Here is a 14,007-nt window from a genome sequence, read left to right on the forward strand (position 1 = left end):
GGCAGCCTCGCGGTACGCTATCAACTTCCGCGATCGCTTCGCCGTCGTAGTCGTGGATGCCAGGGTGAGGAGAGGAGGTACCCTGCCCAGATGGTTTCGCGCATATGGCGCATGCATCCGGGGGATCAAGGAGAAGAGAGAGGGAGATAGAGAGAGAGAGCGGACTATACCCTGCCCAGATGGTTTGGCGGATATTGCGTATCCAACCACTGTCAGCACCCCCCGGATTGGCGCATATGGCGTATCCACCCAGGGGATAAAGGAGAAGAGGGAGAGAGAGAAAGGAGAAGAGAGAGGAGAGAGAGAGAGCGGGCTATTCCATGCTAGGAGAAAGATAATGCGTGTGTAGGAATAGGAGACGAGTTCCATCATCTCTTAAGCAGTGTGACGAAGTGTGATAACTTCGCACGGAAGGGCTATAACTCCGCCCCGACGGGCTATAACTCCGCGCGGAAGGGCTATAACTCCGCGCCGACGGCCTATAACTCCGCGTGGAAGGGCTCTATCTCTGGTGGAAGGCGTGGCACCACAGCGCGGAAGGCTATGAGTCTGCCCGGAAGGTGTGGCACCCGGCCAAAGTGGATACAGCAGCACCCTCGGACACATATACATAGCAATAGCAATAGGTCTATGATACAGAAATCGTTACCTGGGATTCCTCTCACCGATTTACTGATGTTATTGCTCTGATGTTCTTTGATATCCGCGTTGCCCCTTCGAAGACCCCCACACGATGTCGATACGTTCGAGAAAGTGAATGGTTGGGGACGGGGATAATGATGAAAGTCGGTGGATCTATGGGGTGGGTACGCCGTCGCCGTACGATGAGTTCTGCGAACGAATGGTCCTGGGTAATTATTCATCCCATCCAGCCCGGAGTATCTACGTCCCGACATTGCTCTCTCTCGTTCCTGTTTCCCATGATGAGTATTGAGATCCGACGCGGGTGTGTTATACCACTGGTGGACGGTGTTTGTTCGTCAACAGCGTTCTGATCAACAAGGCGTGGGTGGTGAGTCTGGACGGTGGGAATGTATTGGGTGGATATAAACGCTGGGCAATAGTTGGGAGATGAAAATGGGTGGGAGGGGTCGTGGAGTGTCTGGGTTGATTGGGGGCTGTATCTGTGGCCGCCGTCTTCGCGGGAGGAGGAGGACGGAGGCAGATCCCAGAGCGTAGAGGTGAGCGTTCATGTTTCTAACACAAGCTGATGAATGTCTCTGGTTGGATGGGGAAGGGGTGAGAACGGGGAGTGTTGTTTTGCAGGATGTGGAGGGAAGAGAGGGGCGTTGCGAGAGTTTGACGGGGTACTGTACTGTAGTTTGCTGTTGATTGGTGTTATATTCTCCGCCGCAATGTTTATTTCGCACTTCACGTGACTTGCGCGGTTGTTCTCTGTCTGGTGGCGGCCCCTCCTCCTCTGGTTTCTCCTTCTCCTTCTGCCACCAGCACATTGCAGTGTTACATAGTACCCAGTACGCCGCCCCCCCCCCCCCCCCCCCCCCCCACCACAGCGCACAGAGTCCTCCTGCACCTTCACTGTTTCGTCGCTCGCTCTCACTCACTATGCTCGGTTCATATTGTACGTAGGGTTCAGGTAAAACGAAACGCAGCGCCATCCGCGACAGAAGAAACACCTCCCACTGAATATGGCCCAACGACAACCACCCCCGCCAACTACCCCCTCTTGGGCGAAGCCAGGTAACCCTTTTCTTGAGGATCAACAACAGCAACCCCCAAAATCCTCACCGCCGCGATGGAGTGGGGGAGAAGAAGCTTCATCGCGAGATCATCTTGCTCACAACTCCACCCCAGCGACGGCAACGTCTGTCTTTGCGAATAACCCGTTTGTGCAGAGCGATTTGAGGGCGCAGAGTGCGCAGAGTCATGCTTCGACGGCCAGGGGTCCGAATGTGTATCAGACGACGGGCACATCATCGGTCTCCGCGCGCCCGAAGCCGGACCAGCCAACAGCAGTCTCCAACGTGAACCCGAACACTGGTTCGAACCCCCCCTCCAAACCATCAAGGACCGTCCGCCCCAGCACCCCCCTAACGACCCCCACCCCGCCCTCCGAACCCCCCTCCCGCCCTTCCGCCCGGCCCCCTCCCCGCTCCGCCTCGCCCGCCCCACCACCAGCCGACAAACCCTTTTACGTTTCCTACCCCTTCTCCGATTTCAAACCCCCATCCCAGGTAGACCTCTCCCTCTCAACAGGCTGGTTCACCCACACCCCCCCAACCCTACCCCCATCCCTCCACGGCCGCTCCGCCTACCACAGCTACCACTCCTCGCGCTCCCGAAAGGGCACCCAAACAACGAACGAATTGATCCTAGCCTTCCAATGGAAACCCAACCTCGCAACCTCCCACTTCAAAATCACATGGATAAACGACGATATATCAACCGCAAAAGCCGAACAACGTCATAAACCCCCACCCACCCCACCCACGCCTTTCCAACTCACCACATTCGCAACCCAATACGGTAACGCGGTCGCAACATGGTGCGAGGCCCGCATAGGCACCACAGTCGGCAACGGCGAATGCTGGACGCTCGCCCACGACGCCCTGCGCGCGTGCAACGCCATGCCTTCGTTAGGCTACACCCACGGCGCGTGCATCCTCTCCGTGTCCACAACGTCCGAATCCTCCACCCTCTCTGTATCGGGGGATATGCGCCTGGTCGCCCGCGGGGATATTCTGCAGTTCACGGAAGCGGTGTTTAAGAGTCCGAAGGGGTATACGGTGACGATGGGGACGCCTGTGCATACTGCTGTGGTCGTGAGGGTGTTACCACCGTCGAGTGGGGGTGGTGCGGGGTGTACGGTTGTATGGGAGGTTGTAGAGCAGAATACTGGGCTGGAGGTGGGTGTTGTGAGGTCGGTGGTGAGGATGGAGGAGATACGGAGCGGGGTTGTACTGGTGTACCGCGCTGTGGATCCGAGTTGGGGGAAGGTTGAGGCAAAGTGGTGAGTTTGAGTGGGGACAAATACTTTTTTGGGGGGCAAGGGTTTTTTTTTTGGATGCGAGTTATTCTTGGGGATTGGCTGGTGATGTATGTACGTTTGTGGAGGGTGGAGGAAGTGCGCTGGGGTCTTTTTTTTTGTAGCTCTGTATTTTTGGCCCTGTTGGTGCGTAGTGTCTCTGTGTATCGTGCGAATGGATAGCTGTTGTGAAGCGTCTCGGTAAGCGCCTGTCCGCAGGTGAGGTCAGAATGTAACCCCCGTGTCTTCACCCGGTGATGTGCGAAAATTGATGAAAGATTCCACCTCGCCGACCGTTGTGGGTTATTGGCACAGGCCTGAGGATGGAAACAATGTCCGCGACATATGGATCTTTTTGAGAGTGTTCGCCAACTGCAGCCGTATTGTAGGATCGTTTCCTGTCTTGAACCGCAGGAGAGCATTGGGATTCCTATATTTTACGTGTTCCATTCACAAGCACGTTGTATAAACTAGCCGGATGCACGACTGAAGCCGATGTCATTACATGGACAACACATGTTGGACCTCAGATCTTGAGCCCAGCAATGTAATGTGGGTTGTCCGGTCTAGTTGGAGAACGACGCGACATGTCCCAGAGCGTGTTCTCCAGTGGACTCTGGCCTCACGGGTACTTTAACAGTGCTCATCGCGCGTTCCTATTCACAACAAGTAACTCTTTTACTGCACATCGAATAGCAGCGCCGGTATTCATAGCAGCGCCTAAGAAAAAAGTAAGAAGCTTTTCGCAGCAGCCGCTCAACTGACAGCTTTATATATGAGCTGCCAGTGGGGCTTGCGTGGCGTCCATGAGGCTTGGCGCCTTATGTAATGTATCACCGAGAGCTCGGGTGGCCAGCCCGGGTCTTGGATCGTGTAGAAGTAAAGAGATATAATATGAAATACAAGTGAATACGTTATGGGTGAGACCGATGGGGGGGCTGAGTTTCCTGAGGGAGCGATCTTGGACTGGGGTCTTTGTGCGAACGGACGGTCTCAACACAAACCCTTCGGAAGAAGAGTGTCCACAATTAAATCTCCCCGACATGAGAACACGGACAGACGCACACACGTGACCGGCATTCAACTGCGCGACGGCAGCGAATCAGCGAGCGGCATGTCCCATTTGTCCCATTTCCACATCCCGCACACGTCGCCGCTCGTCTCCCGCTGTCACCTTGGAGCACGGCCCCTAATCCTTCAAAGCTGCCGCAATCAATAACTCGCTCTCGCACACAAACTCCATAATGGTAAAGGCACCCTTCTCCTCCCCAGCAGCAACCCCACCCTGGCGAAACTGATAATATATCCCTCGTAGTCCGACTCCGCAGCATCCCCCGTCGTGCCCAGGACCGCCGCCGGCCTGCGAAGGCGCCAAACAGGCTCCTCCACCGCAGCCAGATCGTCAACCTCGAGCAGGCCAGCCGCAGGGCCAGGTGGCATGCTTCGTATCTACACTGACGACTCGCCGGGGATCAAAGTGTGAGTGAAGGGGATTGACCCCGAGGGGATGGCGGATTTTGGGGGACGGGTTGGGAAGGGGGTGCATGAAGGAAGCCGAAGATCTACGACCCACGCAGTTGCGATGTCTGCGCGGACAACATCACGAGCGACAGCGAGCGGTTTATTTGCGGAATGGAATCCGAGGGGGAGGTTTTCCACGCGAACCGGGAGCAATCTCTTTCTTCTTGCCGAGCTCGTCACTATGGTCGCGAGCGAAGCGAGCAGGATGTCCTTTGGCACCCCATCAACCAATCAAATTCTTCTTCGCTCGTCCCATGGACCCAACAAACCACACATGGCATACATCGTTCGCATCGCTCATTCGAACTCGGATCCCCTTGCGCTCGCGTCTCGTTATCTAATCCGCCGTTTTTCCTTCATTCAACAGTGACCCCGTCACCGTCCTCGTCGGAAGCCTGACCTTCATCGCTTCAGTTTTCATCTTGCACATTGGTATGCGCCCCGGTCGTCTATACGCTCTTCCTCCTCCACATGATTCCAATACTAAACCTCCCCTCCGTTCACAGTCGGAAAGTACACGCGTTAAACAGCAGCCCAAAACCGGCAAACACCGACCGCCTCGAAATCAGCGCACAGCCCCCAACACAAGGTCGATCTTCCAGATTGGACTTGCTCACGTGTGTACTATTCGCCTAGACGAGGAACTCAAACGGGATGGGCGGGGGGGGGGGGGTTTCATACCAATCGAGTTTGAACGGGGACATGAAGACCCAACACAAATCAACCCTCTTTCCAATATCCCCGTTTATATATATACAATGAAAGAAATATCTCCCCCTTTTGGGCCTCACGCATACGTTCGGCTGAGACGGGGGCAGAAGGAATGAATGAAGGGTTTGTGGCTTCGTGAGGGGGGTGAACCAAAAATTTGAGGCGACCCCGCCCTGATCCCCTTCAAGACGACCTCGGCGCTCTTCCGCTGCGCCTTTTCGGCCGGTATGGATTTGGCGAAGAGGGAAGAGTCGCCTTTCATCCTAAAAAAAAGTCGTCAATCCATCAGTCTCTTATTCACGAACAAGGGAGAGTTGGGAACGTAACTTTTCGAGCAAAACAGCCAACTTGTAGATTGATCCGCGTTATACCTCCGATCGCGTATCCCGGCGCTCAACATATCCTCGATATTCGCCGATTTCAGCAGCTGGACGGTCTAAGAAACAAACCGGAGGAACAAACCGGACCCTTGGGAGGTCGCCGCCTCACAACCACAGGAACATCCAACCTGTATGTACTGTATGTGGGTGAGTGTCGCGTGCGATGAGGACGCTGGGAGTCTGGCGATTTGTGGGTTAGGGTTCTGGGCTACGCGCGGCGTGCTCTCACATCCCTGCTTTGAATCTCCTTTGAATTTCCGTGCTTTTACACCACCACTTGCACGACGCAATTGCCATTTCCAGCGACAGCAGCCGTATACCACGATATCGCAAGGGTTACCAAAGATGTCAAAGGCACATCCAAGGACCCTTCAGGTGTTCGAGGCGCTGATCTGCCCTCGGGCCCTTCCCCGGAATTTCGGAACCGCATGGTAAGTCCTCAAACCTTCTTTAGTCTTTGGAAGTCTATCTGAGCATGCAAAGAAAACGATGTTGTCTTACCACAACCTTCACAGGACACGGCCTGCGACAAAGGCGCTCGCACGGAACTTCACGGCGATACCATTACAAAGAATGTCCCCACTTGTATGCGGTGCCAGGCTGGGAATAGGTCGGACGGGGACGGGGAATGGTGGAAGGTCTTTTGCACCAGCTCGGACGTTTTTCTGGTCGTCCAAGCCAAAAGACCTGGCCGCTTCGCAGACTGATGGCAGTGCCGAAGAGCCGATATGGCACGACTCAGCGACGCCAGAATTGCTTCCGGGAGCACAGTCTGCTCTTACACCAGCGCCGCCTGCAGGTTTACCTCCTCCCATCATAGCGCCAGCAGGAGTGAGCGCAGAACAAATAGCATCAACCGCATCAACCGCCACCCCCTCCTTTATCACGAACCCCGCAATAGCAGAAGCCGCAACTCAACCCGCCCTATCAGCAATCACCCACATTGGCGACCTCAAACAAATCGGGCTTGGAGGCTGGACACCCCCCGGCCTCGCGCAACAGATGTTCGAAGCCATCTACGTCACCACCGGCCTGCCCTGGTGGGCCACCATCGTCGCCGGCACCCTCATCCTCCGCGTGGCCTTACTGCCCCTAACATTCCGCATGCACCGCACCGCCGCGAAAATGCAGGGACTCGAACCGATCATCAAACCCCTCCAAGAGGAGATGAACCGCGCGGGCGCCAACAACGATCATGACGGCAAAATGGCCGCGGCGTTGAAGATGAAGGCGGAGTTCAGCAAGGCGGGCGTGAACCCGTTGGCGGGCTTGTGGGCGTTTGCGCAGGCACCCGTGTATATTTGTGTCTTCTTTGGACTGAGGGCAATGGCGTTGGCGCCCGTGCCGGGGTTTGAGACGGGCGGGTTTGCGTGGTTCACGAATTTGACGTTGGCGGATCCTACTTATGTTTTGCCGGCGATTGCGACGGCTGGGATGTTATTGACTATGGAGGTGGGTGGTTTGTGATGTTGGGGTGTTCGCTGGGCTTTTTGCCGGAGATGTGAGGTGGAGATGAATGCCGGATGGGAGCTTGCTGACGCTTCTGGATTGTCCCCAACAGATCGGCGCGGACGCTGGCCGTCCCATGGCGGGCACAATGAAGAACGTCTTCCGCGTTCTCGCCTTGCTAGGGTTCCCCCTGACCGCCCACCTGCCAGCTGTAAGGCTCAATTTGCCCCAATGTCTTTGTCCACGACATCCCACAGCGGGAACTAACACCCCCGTCTTTTTTCCCCCAGGGCATTTTCATGTACTGGATCGCCACAAACTCCTTCAGCGTCCTCCAAGTCGCCGCGCTCAAATCGAACGCCATCCGCGCCATGCTCGACATCCCCGCCGTCAAACCCCCCACATCGGTCACGACCACCCCGGAGGAGAGCGAGGATGTGTGGAGGAGCGCGACCCAGCTGAGGAAGACGAGGGATGAGGCCGCGGCGAAGGCGGGGCAGAGGATAAAGCAGCGGGCTGCGAATGCGAGGAGGGGACTGTAGCGTAACATAGAGTTCGTTGCGCACGGTATTGTGTGTCGAAGCGCTATGGGTTTAGGACAGATTGTTCGTAGATGTAGATTCATGTGTTCATTTGTATGTATTGTGCATGTATTTAAACATTCCCCCTCGTGAATAAGTGCCGACCTAGGCGTGTACGAGCCTTTCACTGTCGAAGACCCTTGTCGTGACTCGTGGCCGACATCTCATCGCAAAGTCGCGTGAGATCCATATCGCGACTTCCCCAGTAATACGCCCCCGTGTCATTGACACCAGCATCTATCTTCTAGACCACCAACCTCTATCAACGCTGCTGCTGGGCTCCCAGCGAGTTGAGGAGCAAGATGGTGCTATCTAAGAATCGGTCGACGCAGTTGGTTAAGCATACTACAGTCGGAGGAATGTGTTGTTAGCGACCGCTTTTCGTCCCTTGGACGTACGATAACCGTGCGCGAAAGATATTCAGGTATGTACCTTCGTCAGACTTATCCGTGGCGGCTTTTACTTTCGTGATGCATTTGTCCCAGCATGTGTCTAAGAGGCGGGGAAGAAAGGTTTTTAGTCTTGGGTGGTACGGAGTTGCAACAGTCAGACATAGTTCACATCTTACCCGTGTATTGGTGTACTGTCGGCGGAAAGGCGGAGGTCAAATAGGTGTGTTAGCTTTCTTATCCGATTGCATCAGTCCGAAAGAGAGGGCCCATACCTGTTGCTTGGAAGTTTGCCCGGCGCTATGCGAAAAAGAGACGGAAAGGAAAATAGGAAAAAACATACAGTGAGCGTCGGTTCTCCCCTCTGTATGGATGGTGCAGTCCTGGTGTTTCCTCGAAAGGCGGGTGTCCCAACTGCTCCCACCACTTCCGGTCTCCTTCTACGAATCGACTTATCCAAGCCCCCCCCAACGTCTTTCTCCGTTGTCGTTCCCCAAGCGTTCCCCGTACCTGCTCGTTCTCGACGAATGTCATGAGTTCGGCTTTGCTCTTCTCGTCCAGGTTGAGATCGCCGGTTGGTAGGGAGGCCATTTTTTCGGTCTGGAAGTGGGGGTGTATGGAGGTTTGTGACGGAGGGTGAGTGCAGACTATATATGCAGCGAAGTTCCGGTGAGAAAGTGTCCGTTGTCGAAGTGCTAGAATTTTGAGAACTTGAGAGGCGAGGAGTCGGACCCAAACCTTCACGTCGCCGTCACATTCCACCCAGCATCTCCCAGCATTCCACCTTAGCATTCCACACTTAGCATATAGGACAGCAACCCCCACTCAAAGACCTCCTCTACAGTAAGACCTTTCCATACACTCCATCCCAAGTTCTCACAAACCTCAGCCCACAACCCAAGTTTTAACATCACACCTCATCTCACATCACCTCACCGCCCACCGCCCAACCCACACCCCCTGTCCCTCACACCCATGCAAGAAGACCCCTCAATCCCCACAGGCTGGGCCGACCAACCCACCGGCGAAACCCCCGCTGGCGATGGCTGGCTAGCGGAGGATGTGGAAGAAGGAGGGTTACCGAATGGAGTTGTGCATGAGCTGCCGGAGGGCGGGGCGAGGGCGGTTGTGGAGGAGATTATCTTTTTGGGGACTGGTATGTTTTGGGGGTGGGGGAAGGCAGCCAGGGGGGATGTGGGGATGGAAGTGGAACACTTCTTCTCGGTGGGATATGCGATGCGGGGCGTTCATTCACACCTCCGTCGCGGCATCGGACACGGGCCTCATAGATGAACCACACACCCATCCACCCCACCCTCTCTTTCCTCCCGCACAGGCACATCCGGCAACGTCCCCAACATATACTGCCTCACGAAAGACGTCCCCGACTGCAAAACCTGTCTCGCAGCTCTCGAAGTCTCCATGCCGCAGAACATCCCCCGGCGCGCAGGCGTCGTGCCCAACACGCCGGTGTACAACAAGAACCGCCGGCGGAATACGGGCGCCGTCGTGCGCTATATGCATTCCGACGGTCGTATGAGGTATCGTATTCTCTCCCTTGATACAAATAAATCACACACATGTTGACATCACCATGGTTGATTGGGATCAGGACGATCCTCATAGACTGCGGTAAAACATTCTACGACGCCTCCCTAACCTGGTTCACCCACCACAACCTCCGCCAAATCGACGCCGTGCTGCTCACCCACGGCCACGCGGACGCCATGCTCGGCCTCGACGACTTACGGCAATGGACGATCGGAGGTAAACATCTGTGCGTGCAGGACCACATCGACGTCTACCTCTCACCGCAGACGATGGGTGTCGTCAGTTCCTCGTTCCCTTACCTCGTCGACAAGGGCAAGGCGACAGGGGGAGGGGACGTGCCGAGTCTCCGGTTCCATGTGTTTGAGGCCGGGATTGACAAGTTTGTGGTTGGGGAGTTGGAGGTTGTCCCGTTGGAGGTGGAGCATGGGAGGGTGGATAAGGAGACGCCGTTCATGAGTCTTGGGTTTAGGTTTGGGGAGTTGGCGTATGTGAGCGATGTGAGCGCGTTTCCGGAGCGGACGAGGGAGAAGATGAGGGGGGTTACCACTTTGGTTTTGGATGCGTTGCATTGTAAGTCGTTTGTTCTCCCCCCCCCCCCCCCCCCTTTTCCTGCCATTTTTTTTCTTCCTCTTATCTCTCTACTCAAACTCTCGTTTTATTTTGAAGACACACCCCATGCATCACACCTCTCCATCCCCCAATCCCTCACCGAGATCCTGCGCATCCTCCCGCACAACACAACCCCTCCCGCCCGCGCCTTCCTCGTCGGGTTCTCGCACCGGGTCGAGCACGAGACGCTTGAGCGGGAGCTGGAGCGGGACGAGACGTTGTGGAGCAACGGGGTTGTTGTGCGGCCTGCCTGGGATGGGTTGCGGGTGAAATTACGTGGCGAGGAGGTCGGGGTGGGGGGGGAGTAAGGGATGTGCCGCCCTACACCTTGCCCCCCACGGCCCACATTCGACTCGGATACGCCATCCGAAGATTTTTGTCTCCAGAAAGAAACCCCGGCCAGCCACCCACCACGTCGTCATAAACTCTCAAGACGCGCTTAAATACTTCCAACCCCCCGCCCGCTGGATCCTACATACACAGCAAATCGCGAAGAGGGGAATACACAGATCAAGGGTTTTCGAACGACAGGGACATGTCGCCGTTCGGGCATCCCGTCGCCAGTCAGCACTATTTTTGTTTTTTTGCCCCGAAAACCTCCAAATCCTTCGTGATAAAGACACGCCCTGAGAACCGGAGCCAGCAATCGCCTCATAAAATATCCCCCACACGCAAATATTATCACATCGAGCACGAAGAACCCGATTTTTGTCTTGTTCTTGTCGCAGAGTTTGTCCGTAGGTTGGGTAGATAATGATTTTCTTTGCTTTTTTGTACAGTACTGTATGTATGTTGGATTTGTGTACTGTGTTTTCGGTTTTAGGAGGGGTAAAATGTAAATGGCAGTATCGTGTGGCGATTGAATGCGTTGGGAAGAGTTTGAAAGGGTGGAAGGAAGCTGTGATCACTGCGTGAACGTCCGGAATGTGTTTTTGGGGCCGGTGAGGGATCGAAACGTTTCTGCTTGCGATCCCTTTTCTTCCTTTCTGTGATGTTCGTTTGATGCACACTCTCCGAGAGGTCGGTGGGTGTGGGTTGACTCTGCGTACGTCGATGCACCCTGCAGTTGATCCCACCACACTCAAAGATCCCAAAAACGCCAGTCACGTAAAGATCACGGATAGAGTTGGGATGCCCCTCGATCAATTCTGCAATTCCTCTCCCGCAACAATAAAAATACAACCCCCTCCTCGTCCCTCACACCCCAAGATCATGGTCCCTCGTCACATCCCCCCATTCGTACTTCCCATCCTCCTCCCTCCACCCCTCAACCACCACCACCCCACCCTCAACCGTACACCCACCCACATGCCAGAATCACACCTCCCCGCCCACTATCACGGGCCCGTCGCCTCTTTACAGTACGCCGTCCCCTTATCAAAAGTCATCATCCACCTGCCAGTAATTCGCCCTCACCAGCGCGCCGGCGGTGAGCGTGCGCGCAAAGACAAGTGTGCTTGTCTGGCCGGTCTAAAAAATCATCAATGAGAAGCAGAATCAATCAGATCAGATATCCTCGATTTGGGGGGGGATGGAGGAGGAGGAGGGATAGGGGACAGGGACGTACCGTGGAGGTAACCATCCCCCGTATTCCATTCTGCACGCCTGCGTTCGGTGCGCCTGCACCCGCAGCCGGGGTATGACGTGTTTTTCTGTAGGAGGATTGCGGTGGTGGTGGTGGTGGTTGGGAGGATGCGGAGGCGGAAGCTGTTGAGAAGCGTGGGGAGGAGGATGATGGTGATGGGAAAGATGCTGGTGCGGGGGCGGATCTTGCGTGGGATAGTTTTGAGAAGCGGGGAGTGGAGCGCCGGGAGGAGCGGGAGGCTGTTCGGTTGAACATTGTTTGGGTGGGTGGATGCTGTGCGTGCGGCGATCGTGCTGGGGGGTGGGAGTCCGTTCTGATCGGCGGCAGGTACTGGCTGTTCTTGAGAGAAGAAGCGTCTTGTCTTGTCTTGTCGCTTAGGCACTTGACTTAATTGATTTGCAACCGCTTACGTTAGCAGTTCGAGATGACTTTCACAGCCACCGGTGCTCTCCTGCTCTCTCTCTTTTCGGCACCCAGGTGGTGGACACGGTCACGGTGTCCATGGGGGACATCGCCGCATACCGATCCGTGTGGGCTGGACAAGCTACTGAGCACGGTCACAGAATTGCAAGGGAAGGTCAAAACAGCTGTGGAGAATCCCGCCCTGAAGACCTTCTTAGACGGTTTCACGGAATACTATCGGTCTATGTACCTGCGAGAGTTCCTTGCCGGGGAGGCCATCATTCCTTACGGCCCACCATCGAATATCTGGAAGGAATGCTGGTGGCGCGGTCTCCGCTGACAGACGATAGGAACGGTCCAACGCGCGCAATCTGCAGACCCTCATAGCGTCTGTGTTTTCCGCACCTTTTTCCACCGACGCCCCCGCCATGGACACGTTTACTCCCGATCTGTTGCGGAGGTGGCACAGGATCATCGGCAGAGGTCTGATTGCGGAAACGCCGGAGAATACCGCTCACGAATGCTGGCGCCCGCGCAGGAGAATTACGTACAGTCAGGTAGCAAAAAGCTGTCTCTCCTCGAGATTAAGTCAGTGCCGCCGATGCGTCTCTCCGCCTTGTGGAACGGTCATTGACTTCAATTAGAAGGAGAGACAGCTTTTAGCTACCTGACTGTATATCTCATCCCGCAGAAAATCCCTGCCGAGCTGGAAAAGGTGTGCGATTACGTGCGCAACGCTTTTAGTACGCACCTGAACCCGGCGGGGCGCGTGAAACTGGGAGGAAGTAAGGACCACTACGCGTGCGCGTGCTCAAAGAACCCGGACAGACCCAGGGTATCGGCAGCACCCACTGAAATCTCCGAGGCGGAGGACGATGGCTGCGGAGGAACCACCGAGCCCGCAGGAGTCCATCAGGAGTGTGGATTTTCTTCCCCGGGCCTGAGCATCTGCAGCATCTCGGCGTCCCATACTTCGGGTAGACCCACAATGCCCCGGCTGCAGGACACCATCCCGGAATATCGCCCGGGCCCTCGCATCGACAAACACATGTTGCTGGTACACCGATGTGTCGGCGGTATCTACTGCCACATCCTCATTGACACCGGGTGTAACACCCTCCTCATAAGCAACTCATTCGTTGCCCGACATGTTCTCCCCACCTACGATCGCCCTACCGCCCTTGAGGTTCATTGGGTGACAAAGCCGGATCCTACGGCGCCATGCAGATGGTCTGCGCAGACCTATCCGTCTTTACGGAGGAACGAATCCCTCATAAACCTTCCAGAGTACCCTTCGTCATCGCCCCTATACGTGCGGACATAATCCTTGGCCTCCCTTACATTCTTGACCTCGATATTATTCAACTCTGGCGCGACAATGGGTTCCCCGGACTTCAGTTCAAAGCCAATGACCAGACCCTCCATTTTCGCGCTAAACCCATCACCCGCCGATGGCAGGAACGCAGCGCGTGTACTGCGCACCTCTCGGCTCCTTGCGGAGTTACCCGACCCCGCCGGTTTCACCCAACACGCTAAAGCCCGACTCCGTACACTCCACCATTACCACTACGATGGAACTGGTGCCCCCCGGGAGAATCATCCGATCCATCCGGCTATTGAAAAGGCAATCAGTCTACCCCACCAGCCTGTGATTTCTTTTGAGGCTGGGGACTTCACCGTGGACCCTGGCTGGCGCAGACCTCACCGCTCGGTCCCAGTTAAAAGCCTAGCAGGGGCCCTAGCTGTTGCCGGGCGCGACATTACTATCTGTCCTGAGAAAGGAACCGCTCCCAACTGCTACATCAGCCTCGCCGGTTATGAAGAGGATGGGCCTCCTGTGGAA

The 14,007-nt window shown here is 55.7% G+C and overlaps 6 protein-coding genes across 6 annotated transcripts; 5 read left to right on the top strand and 1 right to left on the bottom strand.

Moving 5' to 3' along the window:
* The first annotated feature begins 1,500 nt into the window (after positions 1-1,500).
* On the top strand, positions 1,501-3,354 carry EV422DRAFT_206117 (uncharacterized protein). The gene is made up of 2 exons (XM_053065337.1): positions 1,501-1,701; positions 1,816-3,354. The coding sequence occupies exons 1-2, from the start codon at positions 1,650-1,652 to the stop codon at positions 2,973-2,975; spliced, it is 1,212 nt and encodes a 403-aa protein (XP_052922769.1). The 5' UTR covers positions 1,501-1,649; the 3' UTR covers positions 2,976-3,354.
* Positions 3,355-4,036: 682 nt separating this feature from the next.
* EV422DRAFT_539968 (transporter Sec61 subunit beta) lies at positions 4,037-5,171 on the top strand. The gene is made up of 4 exons (XM_053071108.1): positions 4,037-4,233; positions 4,302-4,465; positions 4,875-4,939; positions 5,014-5,171. Exons 1-4 carry the CDS (start codon positions 4,231-4,233, stop codon positions 5,031-5,033), a joined length of 252 nt encoding a protein of 83 aa, XP_052922770.1. The 5' UTR covers positions 4,037-4,230; the 3' UTR covers positions 5,034-5,171.
* Positions 5,172-5,747: 576 nt separating this feature from the next.
* On the top strand, positions 5,748-7,673 carry EV422DRAFT_539974 (60Kd inner membrane protein-domain-containing protein). The gene is made up of 4 exons (XM_053071109.1): positions 5,748-6,029; positions 6,114-7,050; positions 7,160-7,258; positions 7,338-7,673. Exons 1-4 carry the CDS (start codon positions 5,944-5,946, stop codon positions 7,587-7,589), a joined length of 1,374 nt encoding a protein of 457 aa, XP_052922771.1. The 5' UTR covers positions 5,748-5,943; the 3' UTR covers positions 7,590-7,673.
* Positions 7,674-8,741, bottom strand: EV422DRAFT_539979 (mitochondrial import inner membrane translocase subunit TIM8). The gene is made up of 5 exons (XM_053071110.1): positions 8,528-8,741; positions 8,293-8,317; positions 8,197-8,211; positions 8,061-8,120; positions 7,674-7,973 (listed from the first exon to the last, which is right to left on the bottom strand). The coding sequence occupies exons 1-5, from the start codon at positions 8,606-8,608 to the stop codon at positions 7,891-7,893; spliced, it is 264 nt and encodes an 87-aa protein (XP_052922772.1). The 5' UTR covers positions 8,609-8,741; the 3' UTR covers positions 7,674-7,890.
* Positions 8,742-9,349: 608 nt separating this feature from the next.
* On the top strand, positions 9,350-10,485 carry EV422DRAFT_499675 (beta-lactamase-like protein; the record flags this gene model as incomplete). The annotated part of the gene is made up of 2 exons (XM_053068099.1): positions 9,350-9,558; positions 9,630-10,485. Coding segments are annotated over 2 exons (1,065 nt in total), but the record flags the coding sequence as incomplete, so codon positions are not given.
* A 1,633-nt stretch (positions 10,486-12,118) lies between these two features.
* On the top strand, positions 12,119-12,722 carry EV422DRAFT_206333 (uncharacterized protein). The gene has a single exon (XM_053065338.1). The coding sequence runs from the start codon at positions 12,187-12,189 to the stop codon at positions 12,502-12,504; it is 318 nt and encodes a 105-aa protein (XP_052922774.1). The 5' UTR covers positions 12,119-12,186; the 3' UTR covers positions 12,505-12,722.
* The last annotated feature ends 1,285 nt before the right edge of the window (positions 12,723-14,007 follow it).

This window comes from Fimicolochytrium jonesii, assembly GCF_025526975.1.
Source record: "Fimicolochytrium jonesii strain JEL569 chromosome Unknown EV422scaffold_25, whole genome shotgun sequence".
Lineage (NCBI taxonomy): Eukaryota > Fungi > Chytridiomycota > Chytridiomycetes > Spizellomycetales > Powellomycetaceae > Fimicolochytrium > Fimicolochytrium jonesii.